Source organism: Anolis carolinensis, chromosome 2 (assembly GCF_035594765.1).
Source record: "Anolis carolinensis isolate JA03-04 chromosome 2, rAnoCar3.1.pri, whole genome shotgun sequence".
NCBI lineage: Eukaryota > Metazoa > Chordata > Lepidosauria > Squamata > Dactyloidae > Anolis > Anolis carolinensis.
The window spans coordinates 27,966,229-27,979,534 of record NC_085842.1 but is presented as its reverse complement, the minus strand read 5'-3'; the positions used below and the strand labels follow the sequence as shown (position 1 = coordinate 27,979,534).

At 43.7% G+C, this 13,306-nt stretch overlaps 1 protein-coding gene across 1 annotated transcript; it reads left to right on the top strand.

Moving 5' to 3' along the window:
• Positions 1-427: 427 nt before the first annotated feature.
• tcf19 (transcription factor 19) lies at positions 428-12,619 on the top strand. Its single transcript, XM_003228338.4, has 6 exons — positions 428-546; positions 1,763-2,031; positions 3,746-4,009; positions 4,482-4,829; positions 6,283-6,925; positions 8,872-12,619. Exons 4-6 carry the CDS (start codon positions 4,556-4,558, stop codon positions 9,107-9,109), a joined length of 1,155 nt encoding a protein of 384 aa, XP_003228386.1. The 5' UTR covers positions 428-546; positions 1,763-2,031; positions 3,746-4,009; positions 4,482-4,555; the 3' UTR covers positions 9,110-12,619.
• Positions 12,620-13,306: the final 687 nt, after the last annotated feature.

The window sequence follows — 13,306 nt, the reverse complement described above, 5'->3', positions numbered from 1 at the left end:
AGTAAAATTAATGCAGTTTGATACCAGTTTAATTGCAGTTGGGAGTTAAAACGCCAGCACTCTTTGGCAGAGGGAGCTAAAAACTTTGCAAAACTTAAATTCCCATGATTCATAACACTGAGCCAAGTGGGGTCAGACTGCATTTGCTCTACAGTGCAAATAAACCCATGAGAGGCGTTTCAGTCCAGGGATTCCAACCCAGGAATCAGCTGCTTTCTCCTGTGTGTGTTCTGCGCATGCGCAGTCCGAATCCCCTCCTCTCTGCAGAAGGCGCCACTCCGCACCCGCCCACCAATCAGGCGCCGGGTTCCGCGCCCCGCCCCGACTCCCTCGCGCGCTCCGGTCCTTCCCTGACTTCCAGCAAATCAGGCAAGAGCCGCTGTTTCCCAGGGACCAATAGGAACCCGGAGCCGCGCCTTCCCTTTTGCCGCCCTGCCAATCGCGTGGCAGCGCGCGCCGCTCAGAGCCCTGGTGCAGCAGCAGCAGCTCAGGGAAACTCCCAGCTCCAGGCTTTCAGGTGTGGACTCAGCATAGGAGGTGACAAAGGTTTGTTCTTGCAAGGATCTGCGAAGCTTTTCCTTTTCCTGCTATTGTTATTATTAGATTTATGATTGTCATTTTTGTTTTTATACTGTCTTTCTCTCAATATAGGCATGATGATTCTTGTCCTTTCCAGGATTTGCTTTTTAAGCTGAGGACTGGGCCTTGGCTGTGGATGCACTTGGCTGCAGGCAATATTACAGGCAATCCCCAAGTTAGGAACAGGATAGGTTCTGTAGGTTTGTTCTGGACTTGAATTTGCATGCAAGTCAGAACAGGTACATTTTAAGTGTAACTCCAGCCATATATATATATATACACACACACACACACATGCATACATGTGTTGGATAGTATAGTAAAGGTAAAGGTTTTCCCCTGAAATTAAGTCTAGTCGTGTCTGACTCTGGAGATTGGTGCGCATCTCCATTTCTAAGCCAAAGAGCCGGCATTGTCCGTAGACACCTCCAAAGTCATGTGGCCGGCATGACTTCATGGGGCGCGGTTACCTTTCCGGCGGAGCGATAACTATTGATTTACTCACAACTGCTAGGTTGGTAGGAGCTGGGGCTAACAGGAGCTCACCTCGGTCCCTAGATTCGAACCATCAACCTTTTGGTCAGCAAATTCAGCAAATCAGCGATTTAACCTGCTGTGCCATTGCGGGCTCCTTGTTGGATAGTATAGGGAAGGTTTTCTGTGGTGTTCATTTTGCTGTCTGTGCCCCTGTTCAGTATATTCCACCTCACTTTCTATCCCTATTATAATTTTGGAAAATTTGGCCTGTCTTGGAAACAAGTATTGGTGATCAAGCTTCAGTACAGACACCTTTTCCCCATAATAATGCTTTCAGGAGTGAAATTTCCTTCCCTGGGTTAGATTTCTCTCACTTCCTATTGTCTCACCCTCATTCTTAACTATGAGCAGTATATAAGTCAGATATTTGTAACTTGGGGACTGCCTTTTTATCTAACCTTTAATCAGGAGTGACAGGAAATAAACATTATGGACTGGAGCAAAGTACAATATATACCTTGATATGATGCCACATGAATGTGAACGTACATTATAGTTGTTTCTTAAATTTGCTTATTTTTTGATATGTATATGTATTTTTGATGTATTCTGATTGTTGTTTATGTGATTTTAACATGTCGTAAACTGCTTTAGGTCTAGTGAGGGAGAAAAGCAGGATTTAAATAAATTATTATTATTATTATAGGACACAAATGTGATTATTGTCCTTTCAAAAATCCGAAGAGCTTTCGGATCATCTTTGCACAAGGAAAGCATCAAATGTGATTATCATCCTTTCCAAGATCTGAGGTGCTTTTGGATCATCGTTGCACAAGGAAAGCATCTTGAAGAAGCTGATATACAGGGTATAGCATTGCTCTGGCTTGAAGGAGCTCTACAGGATTGCACTTGAAGGTCTTCTGAAGCTGCACTTCAGCTCACTGGAGTTATTGGGCAGGCCCTGTACTGCAAAAGGTGATTATTATTGTTATTATTACTGTTTATATTTATCCTGGTATAGAGACTCACATTATGAGGGGCAAAGCGATTTTTGTCATTTCAAGGATCTGAGGAGCTTCTGCTGTTTCTGGAGTTTCTTACCAGGCAACTGGGCTTTGACTGTGGAGGCGTTGGACAGCCCAATGCAGAGTTGGTACGGTCAATGAGCTGGTCATTGACCGTAATAAAAGTTTACAAAGTTTACAGAGTTGGTACACTGCAAGAGGTTATTGTTATGGATTTAATTTTTATCCTAACTTTCTCCTGATATAAAAGTTTATGTTATGAGGGGTCAAAGATTACTTTGGTTATTTCAAGGATTTGAGGAGCTTCTGCTTTTGCTGCAGAGGATTGGGGTGACTTTCTAGGTAATAATAATAAAAATTATCTTTATACTCTGCCATCATCTCCCAGAAGGACTCGGGGCAGCGTAGAGAAGCACATAAAGTATCATAACATATAAAAATAGAGATAAAATTACATCACATATTAAACAATGATAACAGCAGTTAAGATAAAAACAACACATTATAGGTCCAATTTAAAAATCAATAAAACACAGTACAAATTACCATAAAATGAATAATACAGCATCCCAGCCTCAGTCCAATTCTACCATTAAAGTGCTAGTGACAATATTAGATTGTTTGGTCCTTAGATTGGCAGATGTCTTAATCATTTCCAAAGACCTGCCTGAAGAGCCATGTTTTCATCTCCTTGCGAAAATATTGAAGTGTGGGACAAACCTAAATATCCCTGGGGAGGGCATTACAAAGCCAGGAGGCCACCACGAAAAGACCCTCTCTCTCTCTCGTCCCCAGTAGCCACATTTGAGACCGAAGGACCAAGAGGAGGGCCTCCCTGGCAGATCCTAGAGCCTGCACCGGTTCATAGGGGAAGATGCGGTCACAAAGATAGGTTGGACCTGAACCATGTAGGGATTTGTAGGTAATAACCTGAACTTTGAATTGATAACCCTGATCTTAACTGTGGAGGCACTGGGTAGCCCTATAGAATCACTGCACTGAGAGATGTTTATTATTATTACTTACTTTATGTTTATCCTAACTTTCTCCCGATATAGGACCTCAGGTTGTATGGGGACAAAGGTGATTTTTGTTGTTTTACATTTGCATCTAGATCAGTGGTTCTCAACCTGTGGGTCCCCAGATGTTTGGGCCCTTTAACTCCCAAAAATCCTAACAGCTGGTAAACTGGCTGGGATTTCTGGGAGTTGTAGGCCAAAACACCTGGGGACCCACAGGTTAAGAACCCCTGATCTAGATTATAGTATTAATGCTGCTTTAACTCCCATGGCTCAATGCTATATACAGTAATCTTGGGAGCTGTAGTTCTACAAGTCACCAAACTGCAACTTCCAGGATTCCTTAGTATTGAGCCACAACAATCAAAATGGCATCAAATGTGTGTTTTAATTTTTTATTTTATGTATATGTATGATAATAAAAGCTATTTTAAAAAATAACATAAAATAATGGTGTTGAATGCATTAAATTTACAGTGTAGATGTGCCCAAGGATCTGAAGAGCTTTGGCTTTTTCTGTTGAGGGCTAGGCTCACTTTCCAGACCTTGATTGTGGAGGCACTGGTCAGCCGACCACAGAGTTGCTGCACTGCAAGATGTTATTATCGCTATTTATTTTTGTCTCTTATCTTTCTACTAATATAGGTACTCAGATAATGAGGGTTCAAAAGTGATCCTTTCAAGGATCTGAGCAGCTTCTGGATCATCATTGCGCCAGTGGTAAGAAAAGGATCTCGAGGAAGCTAGTATACAGGGTATAGTGCCGCTGTGCCTTGAAGGAGCTCTACAGGATTGCACTTGAAGAACATCTGAAGAATTACACTTGAAGGACGTCTAACGCTGCACTTCTGGTCAAAGCACTGGCACAGATAAAGCAGAACTATCCCAGACTATCACGGCAAGAAACAGGTTACAAAGGAGAAGGAGCCTTTCTTTTTCTGTGCAATAAGACTGATCGGGGGTGCTTTGAATGCGATTTCCTGCTTCTTAGCAGGGGGTTGGACTAGATGGCCCATGTGGTCTCTTCCAACTCTACTATTCTATGATTCTATGATTCTAAGAGAAAATGAATTTAATATGAATAGTGTGTACTGAAGAAAGGATCTAGTCACAATTTCTCACTTAGAAGATAACGTATCATTGTATCCTTGGTACACCCAGCTAATCAGCCTTGTGTAGCAATCCCAGTTTGCACTGTTGATAGTTTTATCTTTGCACCCAGTGCTGCTATATTTTTCTTTATGGTCCCTTTCAAAATTCCCTTATCACAGCTGGATTAGGAGGCATACTGTATAGACATCGAACCTGCATGCCCTCTTGTCATCTGGATATTCATCACTGCCATTGGATTCTCATTCCAATCTGTTAAACCTCTGCCTAGACTGTTCCTCGGTGAAGCAAGAAGCCCTGAGAGCTATTGTGTTTTCCTTAGCGGGAAGAGAGAGGAAGCCAGCTATGCTTTCAGAGGCCCTACCCTGTTTCCAGTTACTTCGGATGGGCCCTGCTTCTCCAGGGGATTCGCCCAACCGGGATCTCTATACCTTCCGACCGTCCAGGCCCAGCTGCACCTATCGGTTGGGCCGCCGAGCCGAAGTCTGTGATGTCATTCTGTTGTCAGAGCAGAATCCAGCTTTGATCTCACGGATCCATGCGGAGATCCATGCCGAGAGGGATGCTGACAGCACAGCTGGGGAGTGGCAAGTTAGCCTGATAGACCACAGCACCCATGGTGAGTCCTTGGCAATATGCTGCCCTGAAAACATGGGGGGGGGGGGCAGGATTCCTATCCAATGAATGCAAGAAAGGGTATTGAGGGTATCTTAGTCTCTATTTTTTGAATGTCTGTAGGACTTGCATTCTATATGGTGAAAAGATAGAAAGGGTTCACTGCTGTCTAGAGAAATCAGTCAGAAATGAAAAGGTGAAAAGTTATTGGTAGTATGGCTAGTATTTGTGAAAGCAGTTCTATACTTAAAGTTTTCAAATTTGCTCTTGGAAAATAAACACGTTATTCTGGAACACATTGGGAATTGTATATATAGATTAGCAAACAGAAATGTTAATCTTTTTCCTCTATCCATTTTTGTTTTCATAAAATAAGGATCTGAACATTATTGTTTTCCCTTTATAACATGATTACAGTTCTCACTGGAGTTGCAGGATGGTCCATATGAGTCTTTTAAGATAAAGTTCACACCCACTAACTCGGTGGTTCCCAATCTTTTTTTGACCAGGGACCACTCCCCAACATTAGCACTAAAAGGGTTATGAATCAGTTTTTGGTAAACTTTAGATGCCGTTTGGTGATTTGGGGTGCTGTTTCAGAAAATTTCATTTAATAGACCACATCAGCTCTAGTTTCTGATACAGAACATATAGTTTCTGATACAGAACATATGCCCATAGAAAACCATATTTAATTAGCCTCGGCACTATAAAAGGGTTTTGTGAGACCGATCGCTCTCGTTGCAACGGTGTAATGACAGTGCGGCCGTGGACCATATTTTAGTTATTGCGGACCACATGTTGGGAACCACTGCACTAACTCATAAAGTGTCAAGCTCTATTGGCACAGAGACATACACTATGGTCCCCTTATCTCCAAGACTGGTGGTTTCATTTATCCATATCCAATAAAATATCATATGTTCTCTATAGACACTTTCTAGATCCTCCAGCACAACCCTATCACATTATTAGACCAGAAGGTCACACATCCTTCATTTCAGTAAGGTCCTCTATTCTCTGGCTTTGTATATTCCATACAGAGTCCAGAAACATATTTCTTGTGGATATAGGATTCATATTGTCTGGGAGGAAAAAACATAAACATTGGAGCCAGGTGACTCTGAAACTCAAGAGTCTGCAAAGTTTAGGTGAATTTTTGGCTTGATGTTCATATGTTTCATCTCTTACCCATTTGTTCATGTGTGTGTAATTTTTGACAACTCAGGGTGACACACTTTAAATGTACATACTGATACCTATTTTGATGAAGGACATATTGATAAAGCAAGGGTATGTATTTGTAATACTTTGCCCATAGTGCATTCATCATCTCATATCCGTCCTCAGCTATCTGGGACTGAGGGGAATTCCAGGCCACTAACATTTTGTAGAATACCATTATCCATTTTAGTCTAAAGAGTGTTATTGTTCTTTTATTCAATTTTTTCCTTCAGGTACTTACGTTAATGCTGTGCGTATATCCCACGGCAAGCGAGTGGACTTAAATGATGGGGATCTTCTTACTTTTGGCCACCCCAACCCAGTTCCTGAGGGCTGTGCCCTGCCACCTCCTCATGGAAACTCCGAGTTCTACTTCCTTTTCCAAAAAGTCCACGTCCGGCCACAAGACTTTGCTGCTATTACGGAGCCCAAAGCCCCATGGGCTTCCTCCAGTGGATTCCGGCCAGTGTTGCCGTCCGGCAATCACCGCATCCGTCCGCTTTCCCGTCACTCGCCTACCTCCCTTTCATGTCGCTCCAAAGCCACCCTCATCCTCAGCTCCATCGGCAGCCTCAGCAAACTCAAGCCGCAGCCCTTCACTTTCTCTCTGGACAGGGGGCGAAGCACAGATCCCCCAGCCCAGCCAAAACCATCTCGGAATCGCCGCAAGTCTGCTCACACGCTGCTGCCTGAGCTGGAGGATGAAATCACGCGGTTGGAAGAGGAGCAGCCGTTGCCAGACAAGGAGCAGCGATTGGGGAGAAGTTACACCCATTGCCACAACAGTCCCTTACAGCTTCAGCCCCGAAGAGTGCCAGAGGAAAGCAGGAACCCACAGGAAGATCTACGGCCAAAGCTACATGTTGTGCCCAGTGTGTGAGTCCCTTCTTTGTCTGCAATATATTTATGCCTGCAACATATTTAGCTAACGCCACTGGTGGCGCAGCAGATTAAACCGCTGAGCTGCTGAACTTGCTGACTTAAAAGTTGGCAATTTGAATCTGGGGAGCGGGGTGAGCTCCCGCTGTTAGACAACTAGACTTAATGTCAGGGGAAAACCTGACATTAGCTGAGGGATTTTTTCAAGCATTTTAAGGGAGGGCGAGGTTAGCTCTGGGATATTATTTATTTATTTATTTACAGCATTTATATTCTGCCCTTCTCACCCTGAAGGGGACTCAGGGCGGATCGCATTACACATATAGGCAAACATTCAATGCCTTTTAACATAGAACAAAGACAAGACAAACATAGGCTCCGAGCAGGTCTCGAACTCATGACCTCCTGGTCAGAGTGATTCATTGCAGCTGGTTACAGCTGGCTTGCTCTCCAGCCTGCGCCACAGCCCGAGCCCAGTGTGCTCAAGGTAGATGGTTTAATTCTTGTTATCTAGTAAAAAAATTACTAGGCAGGGAAAGACCTCTGATTAAGATCTTGAAGAATGGTACCTTGCATGACTACACTGTGCTTGGGTTAAAAGGAGCCATGCTTTAGTTTCATAAAGCATAGGTTCTTATATTCCAATCAAACTAGATGTGGATGAAGCTTCTAGTCATCAACTCACTAGCAAGCTTTCTTCTTATATGGCCCAATCTCTTATAAAGCCATAACTTCCTCCTGCGAAGAGCTTGAAAACATTACTTTTTGTGTTGCAGCTCCCATTAATAGCCCCCGGTGGCGCAATGGGTTAAACCCTTGTGCTGGCAGGACTGCTGACCAAAAGGTTAGCAGTTCGAATCTGCGGGGGGCAGTGTGAGCTCCCGTCTGTCAGCTCTAGCTCCCCGTGCGGGAACATGAGAGAAGCCTCCCACAGGATGATAAAACATCAAATATCCAGGCATTCCCCTGGGCAACATCCTTGCAGATGGCCAATTCTCTCACACCAGAAGCAACTTGCAGTTTCTCAAGTAGCTCGTGATGCAAAAAAAAAAAAAGCTCCCATTAGTCATTCTGGTTGGGGAGTTCACATAAGTAAATTTAACAAGCTCTGCCTGCTAGGACCCCCTTTCCACTTTCCATGAATACCAAAATCTGTGGGTGTTTCATTACATACAATGGTGTAGCAAAATGACATCCCTTATATAAAATAGCTAAATCAGGATTTGATTTTGGACTTTTTAAAAAAACATTTTCAAGCCATAAATGGCTGAATTTGTGGATATAAAATTGTAGAAGTTGTTGCCAGGTTAAAAAAATGCAAACCTTTTTTGTTTCAGTGTTCTGAAGTTTATGTTATTTTAACTCATGAGGATTTCTGTGTGGTGACAGAAACAAGATTGGAACGAATGCATGCATGCTGCACTGTGTATATGAAAGAAAGTGAGAGATAGAAGTTCACAAGAGAAATTGCAGAGAATAGGGTTGGGGGATGTGAGGCTCCCCACATTGCAGGTGCTGCTGGACTGCAACTCCTGTTGTGACTTTAGCCAGCATAGCCATTAGTGAGGGATTTTGCAGTAAATAGTGGAATAAATAAAGCTTAAGCTGGGAAGGCATGAGATGCTGCTCTGGTTATAAGTGTCGAAATGCTTACCTGACTTATTTGTTTCATTTCACCTGGCATATTGTTACTGAACCAAAGACTTACTGAAACATGATTTGTGGTGAAGGTACTTATGCCCAGTGTCTTCCTGTTTGGATGGTAAAACATCCAGGTGTCCCCAGGGCTACATACTTGCAGATGGTAAATTCTCTCACACCAGAAGCGACTTGCAGTTTCTCAAACCCAAACAACCCCAAACAACTTTAGCCTCTTACACAAAACCTTCTCTTGCCCAAGAATGCACCTACTTTGTTAACTGTGCCTATCTGTGCTCTTGCAGGAAACGACGTGGTCGGCCCCGGAAGAACCCTCTGGGAGGAACGGCCCAGGTTTTTTCCCAGACTCTCTCTTCATCGGAGCCGTGTGCAGCGCCCCGGTGCCACCTTCCCCAGGACGAGATGGTGGCTTGGGTCCAGTGCGATGGCTGCGACGCCTGGTTCCACATTGCCTGCGTGGGATGCAGCTACAACGCTGTCAAAGAGGAAGATTTCCGCTGCTCTGCTTGCCGCTCTACTTAGAGGTTGCTGTGACAGGAGGGAATATCCTCCGATACGGGATACCATCCATGAACCCAAATCGGATGTGCATGTTTGCAGGCACACTGGAGAATTTTAAAAATAAAATTGCAAGGTGTGGTTGTGCATGGAGGAGTTAAAATTTGCACAAGAAGTCTGTATTTTCTGAGACAAGCCAAACAGACAAATAGAAAAGCTTGTGGGGAGTGGCAGTATAAAAAAGAGGTGGGTTAAAAAACAGTCTGTTGAAGAATATGGGAGTATCTCAAGGGGAACTATGAGGAGGTTTACTCAGCTGCCATTCTTTCTCATGTAAAGCTGGCCAATGTCTCCAGTTGTCAACTTTCATGTGTCTTGAAGACTGTTGCATTGGTGATGGCATGGGGGCTCTGGAGATTCAGACTGGCTCCTGGATCACAAGCGCTGTCTATCAATCAGAGGAAGTCAACTTGATCATGCTCAGGACAGATGGTGCAAGTGTGCGTGCTACTTGTGCGTCTTTTAGAGCTGTATGGGTTTACAGTGGGGACGAAGAGGCACACAGGCTGACTGGAAAGAGCAGTTCGTGAAGAATGTGAATGCATTTGCTCACTTGACACAAGATTCCTGACAAACATCATTTGAGTAAATGACTGCCTTGAGCTTGTCACACTGGAGGAATAGCTCTATTGCCTGGGAAACCAAAATCACCCAACAGTCCATCTTGGAGAAGTGCCTCACAGCCCAATATTCCAGAATACGAACATTTGAGAGCATGGAATTTAGGAACTGCGACTCCATAATGTTCTCAGAATGTAACATTTTATTGGCTTCACATAAAGAGACAAGATACCAGGACAGTAGTCAAAGTGTGCTATAAACTGGTCCTCTCAAGATTTCATACAAAAAGATGAACAAGGGAAACAATGAAGATAGAACTCTATGATTCTATAAGGGTTGTAAAGCCAAAAGTGTGATTTCCTGCTACTTGGTAGGGGTTTGGACTAGATGGCCCATGAGGTCTCTTCCAACTCTGATTCTATGATAAGTAGGAATCTTAGGCCACAGAATGCCAGGAAGGCAATTATGTTTCTACTTTAATTGAAATGAGTCAGCTTAAGTTCATATTCACGCTTCTACCCTCTACATCTAAGGTGTGTGTTCTATTTGGACTATTATGGAGGAGAGAACTTGTTCACTCATGTCTTTTTTATCCCAACATGTTTTTGCTTTCATATCTGTTATTTTAATAATGGGTTGAAATAATTTATCTTCCCATTGCCTTGCATAAATGAATAGAAACATGAATAATTGCACCAGCTCTCTGTCCTATTAACTCCGCACATAGTCTTGTGCAACACAAACAGTTCATCTTCTAGAACCTTAGGATCGCACATTACTTGCTGTTTGATCCCATTTTAACTGTCATGGATCCAACTTATTGAACTCTCAACTGCAGCCCAAAGACTGACAAGTTTATAAATACCTTGTTGTGTGCCCTCAGGTCATTTTTGACATCTGGCCACCCTAAGGTGAACCTATCATGGAGATTTCTGCTCCAGATTTATTTAGAGGGTGGGTTGCCTGAGGCTGAGAGTGACTTGCCCAACGGCACCCAGTGGTTTCCATGGTTGAGTGGGGGTTTGAATCTTGGTAGTTCAATGCTGAAATCAACGCAGCATGCTACCCAACCTATAAATATACCCAAATGCTAAACTATAGAATTTCTTAAAATATAGCCATACCAGTTAAAGCAGTGGTTCCCAACCTGTGACGCATGGACCACCAGTGGTCTCCAAGAACTAAAATATGGTCCACGGCCTCACTGTTACTGCACCGTTGCAACGAGAATGGATGGTCTTGTGAAACTCTTATAGGGTTGAGGCAACAGGGAAGTCGAGAGAGGTGAGAAGCTGACTACCCACAAAAGGCATGACAAGAAGCCTCCTGACTGCTATTTCTCTTCCTCCCGCTGAGAGGAGCCTTTCATGGGGTTCCTTGGTGTCTTCGTTTTTAGGCCTGTTTCTGGGGTTATTTGGGGTGCTGATTCAGAAAATTGCATTGGATAGACCACATCAGCTCTAGATTATAGTGTTCCTGCACTACTTTGTTCCTGCACTCGCTTTCTGCAGATTTGCTGTTTCGCGATTTTTAATAAATACTAAAATATTATTATAAATCATAAAATAATATTATAAATCCCTCTTTCTACTTCCTAAGGAGAAACCTAAGGAAGGAAGGAAGGAAGGAGAAGTCAAAGGGAGAGAAAAGGAGGCTGAAGCAGCTTTGTTTTTGCCTTACAAGGCAGCGGCGGGAGCATCCCTTTATAGCGTCCAAATATAGCGTCCCTAATTCACGGATTTTCACTTTTCGCAGGTGGTCCTGGAACGTAACCCCCACAATAAGTGAGGGAACACTATTAAATATGGGTTTCTGTGGGTGAGCAGATGATGACTACTGAATGGTATGTGTTCTGTATCAGAAACTAGAGCTGATGTGGTCCATCTGATGCAGTGTTCTGAATCAGCACCACAAATAACCAAACCGAATCTAAAGTTGACCAAAAACTGATTCTTAACCCTTTTGGTACTAATTTTGGAGAGTGGTCCCTGGTCAAAAAAGGTTGGGAACCACAGAGTTAAAGTGAACACTGAGTGCTATAACCATGCAGTGTGGATGCCCTTTAAAGGCTAACAAATGAGTTGTGATGGGATTTTTAAAGGGCCAAATGACCAAAGCATTATTTTCATTGCATATGCATATATTGCCTTGGTATAGGAGCCCTGATGGCGAAGTGTGTTAAAGCACTGAGCTGCTGAACTTGCAGACCGAAAGGTCACAGGTTCAAATCCCAGGGGCAGAGTGAGCGCCCGCTGTTAGCTCCAGCTTCTGCCAACCTAGCAGTTCGAAAACATGCCAATGTGAGTAGATCAATAAGTACCGCTCCAGCGGGAAGGTAACGACGCTCCATGCAGTCATGCCGGCCACATGACCTTGGAGGTTTCTATGGACAACGCCAGCTCTTCGGCTTAGAAATGGAGATGAGCACCAACCCCCAGAGTTGGTCACGACTGTACTTAACGTCAGGAGAATACATTTACGGGGAAATATGTCTAAACTAAAATCAGTGACATGCAAAGTGAAACAGGGTTTTCTGATCTGGTGGTACCCAAGGCGGGCAGAGTATGAGTTACAGGTGACTCCCATGCTTCACAGTACCCTCAGTCTGATAAATACTTCCAAACCACATGATTTTATATTTCTGCCTGTTGACTTCTGTGCCTTTTCTTAAGTGCTTCACCTGAGTGGGAACCTGAGACAGATGTGTTGCTTTAATCTATTCACTATTCCAGAGTACTAGCTGTAGTTCCAATATGTAATAGCAACGAAGCTGAATCCTTTGTAAACCAGCAATTAATTGCTGTGTAAAAGACATATTTTGCTGTATCTGGGTATGTTGGTTTCTTCAGCAGAGTACTGCAATCATCATCTTTTCCAGCTGGAACAGAAATAAACTTTGGTGGCCTAGCTTCATCCTGGTGAAATTTATTTGGGGAAAAGGAAACCTTTATTTGCTTCAATAGCTCACCAGGCATTTGCAGATCCTCAGGGTGACCCCTGGCAAGGGCAGCTGTCCCTGGTTTTGCAGCCCTCCCAAGGGTTTTTTGTTGTTGTCTTCCACCGGTCCCTCCAAATTTTTGCTCAGTTTCACAAGTTGAACTATCAGAGAAAGAGATCCAACCATACTCCCAGGCAGGATATTCCATTATTAAACAGTGGTGCAGTGTGTTAAAGCGCTGAGCTGCTGAACTTGCAGACCGAAAGGTCCCAGGTTCAAATCCCGGGAGTGGAATGAGCGCCCACTGTTAGCCCCAGCTCCTGCCAACCTAGCAGTTCGAAAACATGCCAATGTGAGTAGATCAATAGGTACCGCTCCGGCGGGAAGGTAATGGCGCTCCATGCAGTCATGACCTTGGAGGCGTCTGCGGACAACGCTGGCTCTTCGGCTTGGAAATGGAGATGAGCACCAACCCCCAGAGTTGGTCACGACTGGCCTTAAAGTCAGGGGAAAACCTTTACCTTACCATCAGGAAGTTCTTCCTAATGTTTAGGTGGAATCTTATTTTTCTGCAATTTGAATCCATTCCTCTGTGCCCTAATACCTGCAGAAGAGCAAAACACAACAACGACAACAATACTTTATTTATATTCCCACTTCTC

What these genes read in the sequence shown, in the direction of transcription:
- tcf19 (XM_003228338.4), top strand. Translation starts at nt 4,556, where the DNA reads ATGCTTTCAGAGGCCCTACCCTGTTTCCAGTTACTTCGGATGGGCCCT. An exon ending in GATAGACCACAGCACCCATG is followed by an intron (nt 4,830 to 6,282) that starts GTGAGTCCTTGG and finishes TTTTTCCTTCAG; the next exon opens with GTACTTACGTTAATGCTGTG. An exon ending in CTACATGTTGTGCCCAGTGT is followed by an intron (nt 6,926 to 8,871) that starts GTGAGTCCCTTC and finishes GTGCTCTTGCAG; the next exon opens with GAAACGACGTGGTCGGCCCC.